At 44.1% G+C, this 17,216-nt stretch overlaps 1 protein-coding gene across 1 annotated transcript; it reads left to right on the top strand.

Annotated features, from left to right (window-relative positions):
• The first annotated feature begins 2,207 nt into the window (after nt 1–2,207).
• LOC103124573 (uncharacterized protein K02A2.6-like) lies at nt 2,208–6,529 on the top strand. The gene is given in 4 exon segments (XM_007535305.2): nt 2,208–2,299; nt 3,661–3,726; nt 3,799–3,917; nt 5,310–6,529. Coding segments are annotated over 4 exon segments (1,497 nt in total).
• Nucleotides 6,530–17,216: the final 10,687 nt, after the last annotated feature.

Here is a 17,216-nt window from a genome sequence, read left to right as displayed (position 1 = left end):
ATGTAGGCCAAAAACCTTTTTTGGATACTGAAGGTAGGAGTTCTGGCTTCCATAATCGCTTCTTTACTGGACATGGGCGTTGTCAGATTGATCCATACCCCCAGCTAGTTTCTATCTTTGCCTAATGGTTGTAGGATTCTGGAGAGGTGAGGATACATTGGTAAGTTCATATGCCCAGGGAAATCAGGATGGAATCATGATAGTGTCTACAATTTGGTGGCTGAAAGGTAGTAAAATATAAAGCGGGACAAAATGATTAATGGACAGAAACCAAAGAGTAGGAATAAAACAGATGAGAATAGGGATTTTTAGGGTGAAAAGAAGCAAGAAAGTCTTGTCCCCAAGGGCCCATGATATTTTTGTTTGAGTTTGATAGCTAACATAAAGGTGGACTAAAAATATTGTCCGGGAAGATGGTGTCAAAGTTAAGAAAGTTCGATAGGGCAGAGAGTAGCTCCCACACTTAAAGAAAATCTATGAATAAAATTAACTATCATCAACCTGAGCCAGGGCCCATTTATTCATATTCATATTTAGCACAAGTGTCTGTGTATCCTCTGGTCTGAACTCCTGGTCACAGCTGGGAACATGCTAGGCTGCACTCATTTCAGGACCAGTGTTCCTTGAGTGGTGGCAAGCTAGGATAACTCAGCCTCCCTTCAGAGAGTGAAGCTGTCTCTACCACTTCTACTTTATAGGGAAGACAAGTTGAACTTGAATCTTTGAAGATACCTCCAAAGCAAGGATTGTGGAAGATTCTGCCAACACAATACATATTTCCATCTATGTGTTATTCCATGGTGTGTTTTACAAGTCTTTTATTTTTTGGTATTGACCTTTCTGCATGGTGATATATGGTAGCCTTCTTTCATTCTTCTGCATGCTTCAACCTAATACTCCCATAATAACTGCAAGAGAGAATTAAAAATTATTGCTAATGAATCATAGCTTAGATATTTATTGGTGCTGGAAAAGAAATAATAGCCAATAAACATTCATATTTAGGAAAGGAACTCTAGTTTAAACGATTAGTATTGAGAGAGGAACTGTAGTTTGAATATCTACTAGTTCTGGGAACAAAAAGGAACTATAGTTTACAAATGATTGCTGAGAAAAAGGTACTGTAGTTTGAATATTTATGAGTGCTGGGAAGGGAATAATAGTTAACCACTAAACACTTACTTTAAGAAAGAAAATGTCCTGCTCTAAAAATAATAGACTGACTTCACAGAATGGACTTTTAACATGTGACTGATGCTGAGAACCTAAAATATTGCATATAGACAGAGGAGAGAAAAAAATTTCATAATTGGGAATGGCAAGAATGGAGGGAATAAATGATTTGACAAGTATAATGCCTTCTTCCCCATTGGCCAATGTTTTGTTTTGTTTTTGAATGAAGTTTTGCTTTTTGTTTCTCCTACCAAAATTTGTGTGATATTGAGGTGATATACATACACACACACACACACACACACACACACACATATATATATATACAGATATATATATATCGACCTGGAGGTGACTTGGTGAGTAAGGTGCTGAATTTGGAAACATGAGGTCCCAAGTTTCATTCTTGGCATTTCATGTGCCAGAGTGATGCTCTGATGTTCTCGTTCTCTCTCTCTCTCTCTTTCTCTCTCTCTTCTGTCTCTCATTAGTAAATAAATAATTTAAAATGAGACATATGTTGACTAAAAATATACTTAATTTGCTCTTTTTCAAGAGGAAATCATGAAGAGATTTTTATTTTCCTGCCCCAGGAAAGCCTTCCAGCACAACTGAGGAATACACCCAACAAAGTCCAGCAGCTCTTTGGATTAATCCAGGACTTTACCTGAGACCTTCTTTTACTTAGTCTTTACTTTGTATTGTAAGGATAAGCTATCTATATAAATTAATTTTTCTTTTAGAGGAAGGACATAGTTTTTCTTTTTTTAATTGAAACTGTTCCACTTCTACTTGGACCTTCCACACTGTTCCTCAGGCTACTGGTACCCATGTTCCCAGGTGAGAACTTCTTCTCCCTACTGTCCTGAGTTCTGGCTAGATTTTTTTTTTTTGTTTTTATTGATTTAATAATGATCAACAGGAGTATAGAATAAGAAGGGTACAATTCCCACCACTAGAATTCTGTATCCCATCCTCTCCATTGGAAGCTTTCCTGTTCTTTATCCCTCTGGGAGTGTGGGCCCAGTATCATTATGGGGAAGCCTGGATGTTTTGTTCCTGAAAGAAGACCCCAACTTGTCAACACTATTCTCAAGGTTTCAGGCACCAGCATTTCTAAATTCTGGTAAAAAGAGCTCCCCCGCCCCCCACAAATTCATGTCAGATGTTTTGCTCTTAAAAGAGGACCACCAACTGGTTGATGCCATTTCTGAGATCTGAAAGAGACCCCAACTTGTCACTGTAGAGGACCCCTGGCATCAGTGGACTTAAAGAATCCCTGTCCAGCTCATGTCTACACTCCAGTTCCTGAAGGGAAAAAAAAAAAAGTCTGCCTCACACCAGATTTCTGCTCAGATCCTGGATGAGATACCCTATTCTACGCTACATACTATGCTGTGAGAGACCTGAGACACCAACTCATGTTATTCTGATCCTGAGACTCTGAGAACTATAACACATCTACAAAGAACTGCTACTTTGCAGCTTCTGATGCAAAGTATTGAATGAACATGTGGATTTCCAGTTAAAACACTAGTAAGTTTCACCCATACTTATATAATCAAATCTGTTTTCTCATCTAGTGATATAGTACTCTTATAGTGGAAAATGAATTTGGGTTTTGTGGCTACTAAATATGTTTTCTCATAGAGAATTCTATCGGGTACAGAAGTTGCTTGATTATCAGGAAATTAGAGGTTATGAGAAGTATAGAATTATGTTCTTGAGTTGTTGGAAACTGTTTTTAGCCTAACAGTAATCCAGATAGGAGAGTTCTGTTGGAGATGATGGTTATTTTCAGATATTTCTCCAGAGAGCCCATTGCAGTGCACTTTAAATAACTGGGCAAGATACATGTCAATGAAGCATGAACAGATTGTTTCTTTTTGTAATGCACTGAGGTAGTATTACCTTTGTTAGAAGCAGTAACTCCAAAATTGCTTTAAGTAGAATTTTAAGCATGAGTTATAAGTATAGTTGCTTTTCTGCTTGCAGTGGAAAATTTTTGTACCACCCATTTATGAAGAAAGGGGATAGACAAAATCCTCACACCAAGATGTAAGCCACCTGTTGTTTGTCTTAAAGAGAATAGCTAGCCTAACCAAGTCCTTGAAACCCAGCCACTTGCGCAAGGTCGAGGGAGCTGATAGCCAGTTGGTCTTAGCTGACAACGAGAAAGTGAGGTGACCCTATTTTGCATAAAGGCTTGAAATTAGACTATTCTTATAGGCTGCTTAGGGAATTGCAAAGTCTGAAATGATTGGATCCTGCAGTTTCTGTAAAATGCTATTGAGTGTGTGATAGAATTCTAGTTTTGCATATTCCCCACCCAAAATGTACTCTATAATCCTATAAATTGTGTGGTTTGAGCCTTGTTCAGGGTCGAGCTGGTGGACTAACAGTCGGCCCGGATTCGAATTCGTGAATAAACATCTTTTGCTTCCTTGCAGTGGATGGTGGTTTGATTTTGCCCGCTAACATTTGGAGGCCCCAGCGAGAAACTCCATCCCGGGTCCGGACCCTTGAAGACCTTGGAGGCTCTGCTCGGCGCCGGTAAGTCAGGCCTGATTTTAGTGCACGGTATACCATCTTTTGTGACGTCTTGTCTCTGCGGGTTTTTGGTAGAGGTCTTTGGATTGCGGGATGCCACAGGAATCCCAGCCTCAGCACCGAAGGCGACAGCCTCTCGGTGTGGGCAAAGACAGGTCCTGCTAGGGCCTGGTCAGAGTTCGCTGACGGGTCCGGTTAGGGCCTGGTCAGATTTCCCAGGTTAGGGAGAAGACGGGTTCAGCCAGAGCCTGGTCAGAGTTCGCCGACGGGTCCGGTTAGGGCCTGGTCAGATTTTCTGGGTTAGGGAGAAGACGGGTTCGGCCAGAGCCTGGTCAGAGTTCACCGACGGGTCCGGTTAGGGCCTGGTCAGAATTCCCGGGTTGGCTCCTCTTCTCTGTGTTTATCTCTCTCCCTCTATTGTCTGTTCATGGCTTCTGTTCTTCTCTCCACTTTTGGCAATTTGCGAAGAGATTGACCTTGTCAGTGCAATTGACGGAGTCTGGCCGGAGCTACTCTCCAGTGACTCCTGAAGGCCTGGGTTGTGATATTTTAGTAGCGGCGGCCGGTCAGGTAATCACCCCCTCTTGACTAGATGAATGGTCTGTTGTGAATGTTTGTATGCATGTGGTGTGCCTCATGGTCGATAGACCACGGGGCTTGATTGGGCTCCAACCTGCGTGTCCGTGGAGTCGTCTCAGCTCAGTGGAGATTCTCAATTCATTGAGACCGGGGCCGGGGATCATACGGCTACTCCTAAGCTAAGACTCCTTAAGGTCCTGCGAGGGGCCCGACCAGGCTAGCATAGTTGATTGTCTGTCACTCTTCAAGTGCCAGTTCTTTTTCCAACACTCGTTACTTGTCTCTTCTCTCTGTGTGTCTGGAATTAGAATAATAAAGTGGTAGGCTTTGGAGTGGTGTATTATCTCTCCTTCCTTCTCTGTGTGTGTCCCCATGCCCAGAGGGCCCCTGAAGGAACCCTATGTGGGTGAAGTTGATTGCAGGAACTCCATACGACCCCGAGAAGGGAGAAGGTCCCAAGTGGACACCCTTTGGGTTGGTTAAAAGGGAGTGTGAGGGTGAAAGAACGTGTGAGAGTGTGTGGTGTGCCAGCTGGCGTGTGGAAGAGTGAAAGGAACCCTGGGTTTAATTGCAGTATTTCTTGTGGCATTGTTGGTCTCCCTTCTGTTCCATTTTGATGAGAAAATGGGACAGAGTCAGTCCAAGAATGGCCAGCTCACCCCCCTTGAATGTTTAATTAAAATTTTTTTTCAGATTTCTCAAGGAGAGCTACTGGGTTCGGAGTCCAGGTAGACATCTTCACATTGAGGAAGTTCTGTGAGAGGGAATGGCCAACCTTTGAGGTCGGCTGGCCTGAGACAGGGAGTTTCGACCTGGGAAAGTGCGTGTAAGCTGTGTAAAGAAGAGAGACACTGGAAGAAGGACTGTCCAAAACTAAAAGAAAAAAAAAAAGAGAAAAGAAAAAACACCCCTGCTGCTTAAATTAAAATGAAGAAGTCAAGGCTTCTCCAACCCCTGGGAGCCTAGGGTAAAACTCCTAGGGGGAAAATTAATTGACTTTTTGGTAGATACCGGGCCCACCCATTCAGTACTTCAGCAATCAATTGGACCCACCGGGAAGGACAAGGTTAAAATTATAGGGGCCACCAGGGAAGCAAAGAGTTACTCAAAGTCTATAGGAAGAGTCGCTGGCCCGAGTCTAGAGACCATTACCCATTCCTTCCTGGTAATTCCCGAATGTCCTGAGCCACTGCTGGGGAGAGATCTCCTACAGAAACTGCAGGCCACCATTACCTTTGATGCTGACAATGGGCCAACAGTACAAGCAGGCGGGCAGATCTTGCTTACCATGCCAGCAAGAGAAGAATACCGCCTCTATGAAACCTTAAAAGATGCCAGTAATCAAGAGTTGTTGGCACTATGGAAGCAGGAGATGCCGAGAGTATGGGCTGAAACCAACCCCCCAGGGCTGGCCAAGCATGTGACTCCCGTAGTAGTACAACTAATCAGTTCAGCTACCCCAGTTCGAGTCCGACAGTACCCAATGAGCTGGGAGGCTCAGTATGGTATCAGGAGCCATATTCGACGCATGAGGGAGGCTGGCATCTTGGTACCCTGCAAATCAGCATGGAACACCCCCCTCCTTCCGGTTCGGAAGCCTGGGACGAATGACTTTAGACTGGTGCAGGATCTGCGTGAGGTAAACAAGAGGGTAGAGACTATTCATCCTACAGTCCCCAACCCTTATACTCTCCTCAGTCTCCTGCCACCCGATCAAACATGGTACAGTGTTTAGGACTTGAAAGATGCTTTCTTCAGCCTCCCCCTAGCCCCACAGAGCCAGCCTATCTTTTCCTTTAAATGGATAGACCCCGAAGAAGGTGAGTCAGGACAACTGACTTGGACCCGACTTCCCCAAGGTTTTAAGAACCCTCCCACTCTGTTTGGTGAAGCCCTCAGAAAGGACCTGCTGACATTTCGGAGCGAGCACTCTGAGTGCAGCCTTTTGCAGTACGTGGATGGCCTACTGATTGCTGCATCCTCTCGGGAAGACTGCGAAATAGCAACTAGAGACCTGCTCGAGGTATTGGGGAACTTGGGGTACCGGGTATCTGCCAAGAAGGCCCAGCTGTGCACTCAGGAAGTAACCTATCTGGGCTATCAGATCAAGGAGGGGCAACGGGCCCTGTCCAGAGGAAGGATCCAGGCTGTCCTAAAGATCCCGACCCCCACTTCAAAGAGACAAGTCCGAGAATTTTTGAGAGCGGTGGGCTACTGTAGGCTATAGATCCCAGGGTTCGCTGAGCTAGCAAAACCCCTCTACACTGCCACCGGCGGAAGTGATACACCCTTGAAATGGACTGAGATGGAAGAAAGAGCTTTCCTGGCACTGAAGAAATCTCTGGTGAGTGCCCCTGCCCTGAGTCTCCCTGATCTTAACAAACCTTTCCAGCTGTTTGTAGCAGAAAATGCCGGTGTTGCCAAGGGGGTACTTGCTCAAACCCTGGGACCCTGGAAGAAGCCTGTTGCCTACCTGTCCAAAAGACTGGATCCAGTAGCAGCAGGCTGGCCAGGGTGTTTGAGGACGGTAGCAGCGGCCGCCTTGCTGGTGAAAGAAACCACCAAGCTAACTTTTGGACAGACCCTGGAAATTGCCACAGCCCACAATCTGGCCAGCCTACTACATTCTCCTCCGGACCAATGGATGACCAACTCTCGGGTCACCCATTATCAGGTACTGTTGTTGGACCCACCTCGCATTACTTTTAAACAGACTGCAGCTTTAAATCCAGCCACCCTGCTCCCCAATCCAGAGGAAGATGCCACCCATGATTGTGGAGAGATCCTGGAAGCCCTGACCTCGTTGAGAGCCGACCTGACAGATGTCCCGCTGCCAGATGCACAAGAGACTCTATACACGGATGGAAGCAGCTTTGTGGAAGATGGTGTATGGTATGCAGGAGCCACAGTAGTCACAAACCGGGAGGTCCTGTGGGCTACATCCTTGCCACAAGGGACATCAGCCCAGAAGGCGGAGCTGATAGCCCTCACTCAAGCACTCAAGTGGGGAGAAGGGAAGAAGATAAATGTGTATACCGACAGCAGGCCTGCTTTTGCCACTGTCCATGTTCATGGAGCTCTGTACCAAGAGAGAGGATTGCTGACAGCCGTAAGAAAAGCTATCAAGCATGCCCAGGAGATACTGGCCCTACTAGCGGCTGTTTGGGGGCCAGAAAAAGTTGCTGTCATCCACTGTAAAAGACATCAAAAAGATGACTCAGAAGTCTCTCAGGGTAATTGGTTGGCGGACCAGACAGCCCTGAAGGCAGCCCAAAGACTAGTGAGGACCCAGACACAGTTGGTAGTGGCTATGCCAAAAAAAATTGTCAGAGAAGAGAAGCCTGAGTACACTAAACAAAAAGAAGAGCTGAGCCGGAAGCTTGGAAGAAAGCCCAACAAAGAAAGATAGATCATCCTGCTGGATGAGAAAATTCTACTGCCCCAGTCACTGAGAAGACAGGTGGTCACTCAGACACACCAAAGTACCCACATGGGGAGAAACAAATTGGCTGAACTAATCAGTGAATTCTATCTGATAGTTGGTCTGCACAGGATCTCCCAGAGTGTGGCAGGTCGGTGCGTCATATGTGCTAGCGTCAACACCAATCCTGTATGAGTGAAAGAATCCAGAACCCGGTGGCGAGGAGAAGAACCTAGAGAGCATTGGGAGTTAGATTTCACTGAAATGCCAGGAGCTCGAGGAAGATATAAGTACCTCTTATTTATGATAGATACCTTTTCAGGATGGGCTGAAGCCTTCCCAACTAAAAAAGAGACTTCCCAGGTAGTGGTGAAACAATTGGTCTTTAAAATTATCCCCAGCTTTGGGCTCCCTTATTCACTGTGGTCTGACAATGGTCTGGCATTCATTGCCAAGGTCACCCAACAATTGGCTGAAACTTTAAAAATTAAGTACAAGTTACATTGCATTTATCGCCCCCAGAGTTCAGGGCAGGTAGAAAAGATGAACAGGACTATTAAAGAAAGTTTAACCAAGTTAAAAATAGAGACTGGCAGGGACTGGGTCACTCTTTTGCCCTTTGCTTTGCTTAAAAGTAGGAACACCCCTTATGTGTCTGGATTCACACCTTTTGAAATTATGTATGAAAAACAGCCTACCCTGGTACCCTGGATTGAGGCTGCAAGATTGGCTGAGGTGTCGCATGGCAGTCTCCTTAAGTCTCTACAGGCATTACAGGTGGTGCGAGGAAAGGTGAGAGCCGCTGTCCGGGACACAAAGCCTGGAACCTGGAGAGAAGAGAGCCGAGACCGAGCCCCCCTGTTCGAGCCTGGTGACTCTGTGCTGGTAAAGAAGCTACATCCCGAACACCTCGAGGCCCGGTGAGAAAGACCATACACTGTGATCCTGAGTACGCTGACTGCCGCAAAGGTAGCCGGGAAGCGCCATTGGATTCATCACACCCACCTGAAGAGATCCGTTGCTGATACTCCAGGAGCAGAGGATCTGAAAAGATGGCGTGCTGTGCCCACCAGAGATCCAATGAAAGTCCGACTGGTCTCCTGTTGACCCTTGTGCTTTTGCTTTGCTCCGGTTCAGGTCTATATGCTGCCTACCCCCGTGTATCCTCACTGTTCATGTGGAAACTAAAAAACAAAAAAGAGAAGGTGATCGCTAATCAGCCAACCGTTGGGCAGCCTACATTCACTTTTGATTTGTGTGACTTGTTTGGTGCGAACTGGGACGGAAAGAACTGGACCAGCCAGATTACTACATATGGAGGGTGTGGCACCATGGATCGAGAGAGTTGCCTTCTGGACCGACCCTACTACATCTGCCCCAAGGAAGGCAGCCCCAACGAGTGCAGAAGAGAACCATGTTATTTCTGTGGACTCTGGGGGGAATGTTTGACAACATCCCCAACAAGGAACATTGACAGACACTTGACTTTCTCAAGGGTGACCCACCCGGGTGCCCTGAAGGACTCTGGTACTTGCATTGTAGGAGACTGTAACCCCATGGAAGTGAAGGTTAACACATGGAAAGAAACTGACTCCTGGGTGGGAGAGAGAACATGGAGCATCCGGATAGCATTTACCGGGAAAGATCCCGGAAGGCTATTCACTATCCAACTGCGGGTACTACCCTGGACTCAGAATCCTATTGGGCCATTAAGACCAGTAATCTTAAGTAAGAACCCCCAACCAACCTCCTCCCCAGCGAGAGAGGATAGAACTGGAGAGAATGAGGCAAATGGCACTGTACCAGGTGACATTAAGCCAACTGACACTGAATTCTTACATCCCAGGGTGAAGCCACTAGTAAGAACTGTGGAGTTAATGTATCACCTTTTAAATGAGTCTGACCCTAATGTAACTAGAGACTGCTAGTTGTGTCTGCATCCTGAGCCCCCTTATTATATAGATATGGCCGCCTCTGCGGAGAGAGGTAACCAGAAGGGGGACATCAGAAAGCTGAATTTATCTGCTGGAAATTCTAAAGGCCCTGAGTACAACTGGGGGGTACAGCCCCACATGACCCTGGGGGATATTCAGGGAAAAGGAACTTGTGTTGTTACAGCCAGTTATAAATTGGATTCCTCCCCATACAGGGGCAGTTGCAACCAAAGTATCAGAGTAAGTAAAACCCAGGAGTGGGCCATTCTCCTCAAGGCCCCCGAGGGAACCTGGTGGGCCTGTACCTCAGGCATGACCCCCTGTATCATCCCTTATGAAATGACTAGGAAGGACCTCTGTGTTTTGGCCCATATCCTGCCACACGTATACTATTCCCAGGGTGAGACAGGGTGGGCGCACCTTGAACGGCAGGGGACAGACTACTTCTGGCCAATAAGACAGAAGTGTGCCCTGATAGTAGTTCCCCTGCTCATGGGGGCAGCCATAGCGGGATCAGTGGCAATGGGAGCTATGGCCCTAGCCAAAGAGACCACCCTAATACAATTAGATCAGCAGATCAATCAGGACATGGCTACACTAGAGGGCACCATCGAGTCCCTTGAGGGGTCACTATCATCCCTGGCCCAGGTGGCTCTGCAGAACCGTAGGGGGCATGATTTACTATTCATGAAACAGGGAGGATTATGTGTGGCTCTAAACGAAGCCTGTTGCCTTTATGCCAACCACTCTGAAATGGTGAAGAAAACTTTAATTGAAGTTAAGCAAAGAACAGAAGACAGGGACAAGCGTCTGAGGGACCTGAGCGAGGGCAGCTGGTTTACCAACCCATTCTCTTGGTCCGCTTGGCTGACAACACTAATTAGTTCCCTGGAAGGCCCTTTGCTCACCTTGCTCCTAATTTTTACCCTGGGGCCTTGTCTGTGGAGATCCTTGATCTCCCTAATCCAGAGACAATCTGAAAAGGTAATGCTCCTTAAATCTGAATATGCTGAAGTTAATTCAAAAAAAAAAGAAAAAGAAAAATCAAAGATTTGATTCTTGGCCAAGACTAGTGGGGAATGGTAGAAGCAGTAACTCTAAAATTGCTTTAAGTAGAATTTTAAGCATGAGTTATAAGTATAGTTGCTTTTCTGCTTGCAGTGGAAAATTTTTGTACCACCCATTTATGAAAAAAGGGGCTAGACAAAACCCACACACCAAGATGTAAGCCACCTGTTGTTTGTCTTAAAGAGAATAGCTAGCCTAACCAAGTCCTTGAAACCCAGCCACTTGTTCAAGGTCGAGGGAGCTTATAGCCAGGTCATCTTAGCTAACAATGAGAAAGTGTGGTGACCCTATTTTACACAAAGGCTTGAAATTAAACAATTCTTATAGGCTGCTTAGAAAATTGCAAAGTCTGAAATGATTAGATCCTGCGGTTTCTATAAAATGCTATTGAATGTGTGATAGAATTCTAGTTTTACATATTCCCCACCCAAAATGTACTCTATAATCCTATAAATTGTGTGGTTTGAGCCTTGTTTAGGGTCGAGCTGGTGGACTGCTAATAGTCACCACTCATCCCAGATTCAAATTCGTGAATAAACATCTTTTGCTTCCTTACAGTAGATGGTGGTTTGATTTTGCTCACTAACAATCTTCTGGAGACAGGCATATCCTGGCTAGAAAATGGTCTCTAGATTGTACCATTATTTTACAATCAGAGGAATTCTGTAAGGAATGAAGGAAGTTGCATGAGATATATTACCCCTAGTCTTTCATATCCTTAAAAGACAAGACAGGGATAGGGAGAAAAGAAACAAAGCTATAAAAATACAGACAAGACATTCTCCTCTCAGACATGTACCATTAGGAATAAATAAGCAAGGAAGAGCAAGAGGATACTTACATGTACATACCCAGTTCTCTTTAAAAAAAAAAAAATCTTTCTTTATTGGATAGAGACAGTCAGAAAGTGAGAGGAAAAGAGGAGATAGAGAAGAAGAGAGACAGAGTTGGGGGTAGATAGCATAACGGTTATGCAAAGAGACTCTCATGCCTGGGCCTCCAAAGTCCCAGGTTCAACCCCCCACAACACAATAAGCCAGAGCTGTGCAGTGTTCTGGTGTTTCTCTCTGTGTCTTTCTCTCTGTGCATCTCTCTCAAAAATAAAATACTTAAAAAAAAATTTTAAAAGAGAAGAAGAGGGACAGACACCTACAGTACTGCTTTACCACTTGCAAAGCTATCCCCCTGAAGGTGGGGACCAGGGGCTTGAACCCAGGCCCTTGCTCACTGTAACATGTGTGCCCAACCAGGTGCACACACCCAGTTCTCTACTTCTGGTTTATATGATGGAAAATATAATATTTCTTCTTAGTGGGAACACCCCAGAAAAGTATTCTCCTAGGTGTTCAGTACCCGTGACCCCACTTGGGGTCAGGTATACTTACCTTTCTTACCCTTCTGACCTCAGAAGAAAGAAGGATGATTGTTGGTATGCTTCTAATTCTGCTTCTAAAAACCCCTTCTGTTTCATTTGGTTTAATCCCCCCTGCTTAACACTATTCTATTTACATAACTAAGCACCAGCATGCCTGTATGGGATTGGTTTGATCCCACTAAAAGCTGCGGTCTATTTACATAAATCACTTTTACATTTACATAAAGCACCACCCTCCCTCCGGGGCATTGGTGGTTCAGTGGTAGAATTCTTGCCTGCTCCGCTCCCTCTCCTTGTCACACCCTGATTTTCACCAGTCACTTTTCTCTCCACCCTCTCTACGTCACATCCTGTTCACACCCTACTTGGAAAATATATATAAGGACAACATTGTTCGTTTTAGTTGAGTTTTTAGTTTAGTTTAGCTTGGCTTAGATTGTTCTGTGTCCTGCATGAATAAAGAGATACTGCCTACAGCCCAACCATGAGTCCCTGGTCGTCTGTCTCCACTCGCGAAGCCAGCCCGACAGATGATCCTGAAGAAAGTCCATCTCAGATCTAAAAGTCTTGATGTAATTACTCCAGATAGCCAACTTAGTGTCACTGCAATATAGGCAGTGCCCCTTGCTTATCCACAATGGGATCCTGGTATTCTCAAGCATAAATCTAAGAATTGAACATTACAGAGAGTGTGTCCTTGTGGGATCACATAAAGGAGCCCCAAGGCAGTGAAGTTTTAATAAGGTCCAGGACATAAAACAGAAACTAGAAGAAAATCTAGCTGACTTCCTCCAGAGGGTTATAGAGGCCTATAGAAAATGTATTGATGGGGGTTGGGTGGTAGTGCAGTGGGTTAAGAGCACATGGCGCCAAGGGCAAGGACCTGTGTAAGGATCCTGTTTCAAATCCCCGGCTCCCCACCTGCAGGGGGATTGCTTCACAAGCTATGAAACAGGTTTGCAGGTGTCAATCTTTCTCTCCCACTCTCTGTCTTTCCCTCCTCTCTCGATTTCTCTCTGTCCTATCCAATAACAACAATAATAATTACCACAACAGGGCAACAAAAGGGAAAAAAATAAAATAAAGAAAATATACTGACATATAATCAGAGGACTCTGTCTATTGAAAATGTTTTGAGTTTCATTTCTGAGTGTCCCAGACATTAAAAAAAAAGGGGGGGGAGAGTGAGGCAGTAGCGCAGGAGGTTAAGCTCACATGGCTTGAAGCACAAGGAGCAGTGTAAGGACCTGTGTTTGAGCTCCCGGCTCCTCACCTGCAGGGGAGTCACTTCACAGGCAGTGAAGTAGGTCTATAGGTGTCCATCTTTCTCTCCTCTTTCTCTGACTTCCACTTCTCCATTTCTCGATGACATCAATAACAACAATAATAATTATAATAATAAAAAAAGGGCAACAAAAGGGGGAAAATAATTTTTTAAAAAAAGCTTGAATGCCTAGGAGGTGTCTCAAAATAGGCACTCCTCAGTTAATAGATATTGCCTTTAGAATATTTAATGATGGACACTAAACCCAAGAAAGACCAGAGGCCTCCCTGGTAGCAGCCATCAGAGAGGACATCCTCCACCCCATACTCTGGAAGAGGGTCCTAGAAAGGTGATATACCTTCCTCTGCAGCAGCAAAAGACTACTGTAGATATCTGGGACCACAAAAAGTATGCAGAGTGTAAGGAACAAGGACATTAGAAGAGAAGTTGTCCAAAAGAAGGAAAGGAAAGGGCGAGGGGGAGGAAGAGGGAAGGGAAGGGGGCAGGGGGAATGGGAAAAGGAGAATGGGAAAGGGGGAATGGGGAAGGGATAAAGAAAAGAATTGGCCTGCTTAAAGCCACAGCTGGTAGGTAGTGACCAGAAATGACTAAATCCAGGGCTCCTCTATCATTAAAACAGGTTATCAATATTTCCCACATGAAACCTCAGATAATCCTGTGTGGGGCGGCAACAACAGCAACAATAACTTGTAGATTTATTAATAGACACAGGAGCTAGTTATTCAGCATTAAACATCCAGCTAGTGCCTGTCTACTCAAGAACTGTAACTTCAGGGGCCAGACAATGGCACATCTGTTTAAGTGCCACATTACAGTGCACTAAGACCAGGGTTCAAGGCACTGGTTCCCACCTTCTGGGGGAAAGCTTCATGAGTGAAGTAGGACTGCAGGGGTCTCTCTGTCTCTTCCCCTCTCTATTTTCCCCCTCCCTTCTCAGTTTCTCTGTCTCTATCTAATAAATAAATGAATAAAAATAAAATTAAAAAGAACTGTAGCTAGAATATCAGGCATCACTTCTAATTGGCATTTTTTTGCCTAGTCAGTGAACTAACTGCCTAATGAGAGACACTCACCATCTTAGCAGACCAAATTTGGATGACCAGCCTTTGAAAAATACACATTTAGTGATGTTTACAGATGAAAGGAGCTTCATAGACCAAAGAGTAAGAAGAGATGGATATGCTCTAGTAATCATCCAAGATTCTGAAGGTTGAAGCTCTCCCACCAGGTAAGTCTACTCAGAAAGCTAAAATTCACAGCCTTCACAAAGGCTTTGCAGTTGTGAAAAGGAAAAAGTAACTATATACACAGATTCTAGGTATACTTCATGCTCAAACATGCACATCGAACAATACAGAAAGAAATAGAAACTTGCTAACTTCAAACAATAAGGAAATCAAGCCTCTCTCTCTCTCTCTCTCTCTCTCTCTCTCTCTCTCTCTCTCTCTCTCTCTCTGTGTGTGTATGTGACCTTACTCTGTCAAATGTAGCTAGAGATTTGGAGAAAGCACCATTAAAAATTTTTTTTAATATCTTTATTCATTATTGGACAGAGACAGCCAGAATTTGAGAGGGAAGGTTGTGGTAGAGATGGGAGAGAGACAGAGAGACACCTGCAGCACTACTTGCAAAGCATTCTCCCTGCTGGTCGGACTGGGGGCTTGAACCTGGGTCCTTGTGCACTGTGCACTCAACCAGGTTTGCCACCACCCAGCCCCAAGATTTAGAGAAAGCACCATTGTAGACATTGAAATTCGGACTACATTGTTTCCAGGAAAATTAAATTAGCTGATGAGACAGCAAAAAGACTGCCCAAACCCAAACTTATCTTAACTGAGAAATGGCCACTTCTAGAGACCAATGTGTTTATCTTCTATACCTATTTGGCCATCAGCTCTGTAGTCTCATATATTTCTGCTCCTGTGAATCTTTAGAATATCTAAACTTCTGTTCAAAAGGGAAAACAAAGTGATACTGTAAATGAAAAACACACTTGACATTGAAAAAGACAACAGTTTAAATAGACTTAATAATTAAAAAAAAAAAAAAAAAACAGCAGGACTTGGAGTGGAGCTGGTGTATTGCACCAAAATAAAAGACTCTGGGATGGGGTAGGGGAGGATTCCGGTCCTGGAGCATGATATCAAAGGAGGACCTGGTGGGGTTGTATTGATACGTGGAAAACTGAGAAATGCTCTCCATGTACAAACTGCTATAAACCATTAATTCCCCAATAAATAAACGTCTTTACTCTGAATATCCTGACTTTGACCAAGTGCAAAATGCTGTAAGTAAAATAAGACCCTCACTGAAGTTTTTTTTTTTTTAAGGATACCAGGAAAACTATCTTTCAGGTGAAGAAAAAAAACAAACAATTACATACATAAACAGTATATAGCATTGAGTTAAACAACCAAGCTGTTAAGGATCAGAGGATAAAATAGGAGAATAAAGAATCCTCTGCTGGCTGTTTTAGCCAACAGTATGAACATTGAGGACTGGGGAGATAACATAATGGTTACACAAAACAGCTTTCACACCTGAGGATCCAAAGTCTCAGGTTCAGTGCTGGGCATCATCATAAGTCAAAGTTGAGCAGTACTTTGGTGAAAATAAATAAGCAAATAAACAAATAACATTGAGTATAATATATAGAGAGATTTATGGGAGTAATGTGAAAAATTACTTATGTCTTTATTTACTTTTATAAATGAATTTATTTGTTGGATAGAGACAGAGAGAAACTAAGAGGGAAGGGGCAACATAGAGAGTGTCAGAGACAGAGAGAAGCTTCCCCACTGCATGTGAGGACCTTGGTTTGAACCTAGATCCTTGTGCACTGTAAAAATGTGTGTGGTTAACCACCTGTCTTTAATTTATGTCTTTATTGCACAGAAATCAATATACAGCTGACTAGAAACTCTGAAGAAGTACCTGTGACAGAAACAGAATCACCATGACCTGTGATACATATTGTGGACATCGGAAAGTTGATTGATGTTAAGTGACATGATTTGTGCTTTTATTGTCCAGAAGTTGCAGTACAACTGACTAGAGAAGAAGCCCCTGTGAGAGAAACAGGGACACTATGATCTGCAGCACACATTAAGGATATCAGAACATCGATGACTATGTACTATATGTTTTGGTAACATACACGGACACCATGATTTACAACATGGGTGGAGGCTCACCATTATAAGGTTCAACTTTCATCAGCCTTATTCTGCATATAGATAAACAAAAGTAATGGGTTAATGGGGTAGATAGAGACAAAGCCTTGCTTGATCTTCCCAACGTACAGATAATGATTTATTTCTGTATATGTAAAGTCCTTATAACAAAAACAGTAATTTTCTTCTAGAATTCAAAACATTGTGTATACCAACTGTGCCTTTAAACAGTTGTCTAGGAGTCGCGGTAGCGCAGTGGGTTAAGCACACATGGAGCGAAGCGCACAGTGCAAGGATCCCTGTTCCAGCCCCTGGCTTCCCACCTGCAGGGGTTCGCTTCACAAAAGGTGAAGTAGGTCTGCAGGTATCTTTCTTTCCCCTTCTCTCTCTCTCTCTTCTCATCCTCTCTCGATTTCTCTCTGGCCTATCCAACAACGACAGGAACAACAACACTAATAACGACAATAAACAACAAAGGCAACAAAAGGGAAAAATAGCCTCCAGGAGCAGTGGATTCGTTGTGCAGACAATGAGCCCCAGCAATAACACTGAAGGTAAATAAATAAATACATACATAAATAAATAAATAGTTGTCTAAATTAATGTATTAAGTATGCCCTAAGAATCTGGATAATAGGGCAGAGGTAGATAGCATAAT

The sequence above is a fragment of the Erinaceus europaeus genome, chromosome 11 (genome assembly GCF_950295315.1).
Source record: "Erinaceus europaeus chromosome 11, mEriEur2.1, whole genome shotgun sequence".
Lineage (NCBI taxonomy): Eukaryota > Metazoa > Chordata > Mammalia > Eulipotyphla > Erinaceidae > Erinaceus > Erinaceus europaeus.
Note: the sequence above shows the minus strand (reverse complement) of the source record. Positions and strands in the feature narration are given on the sequence as shown.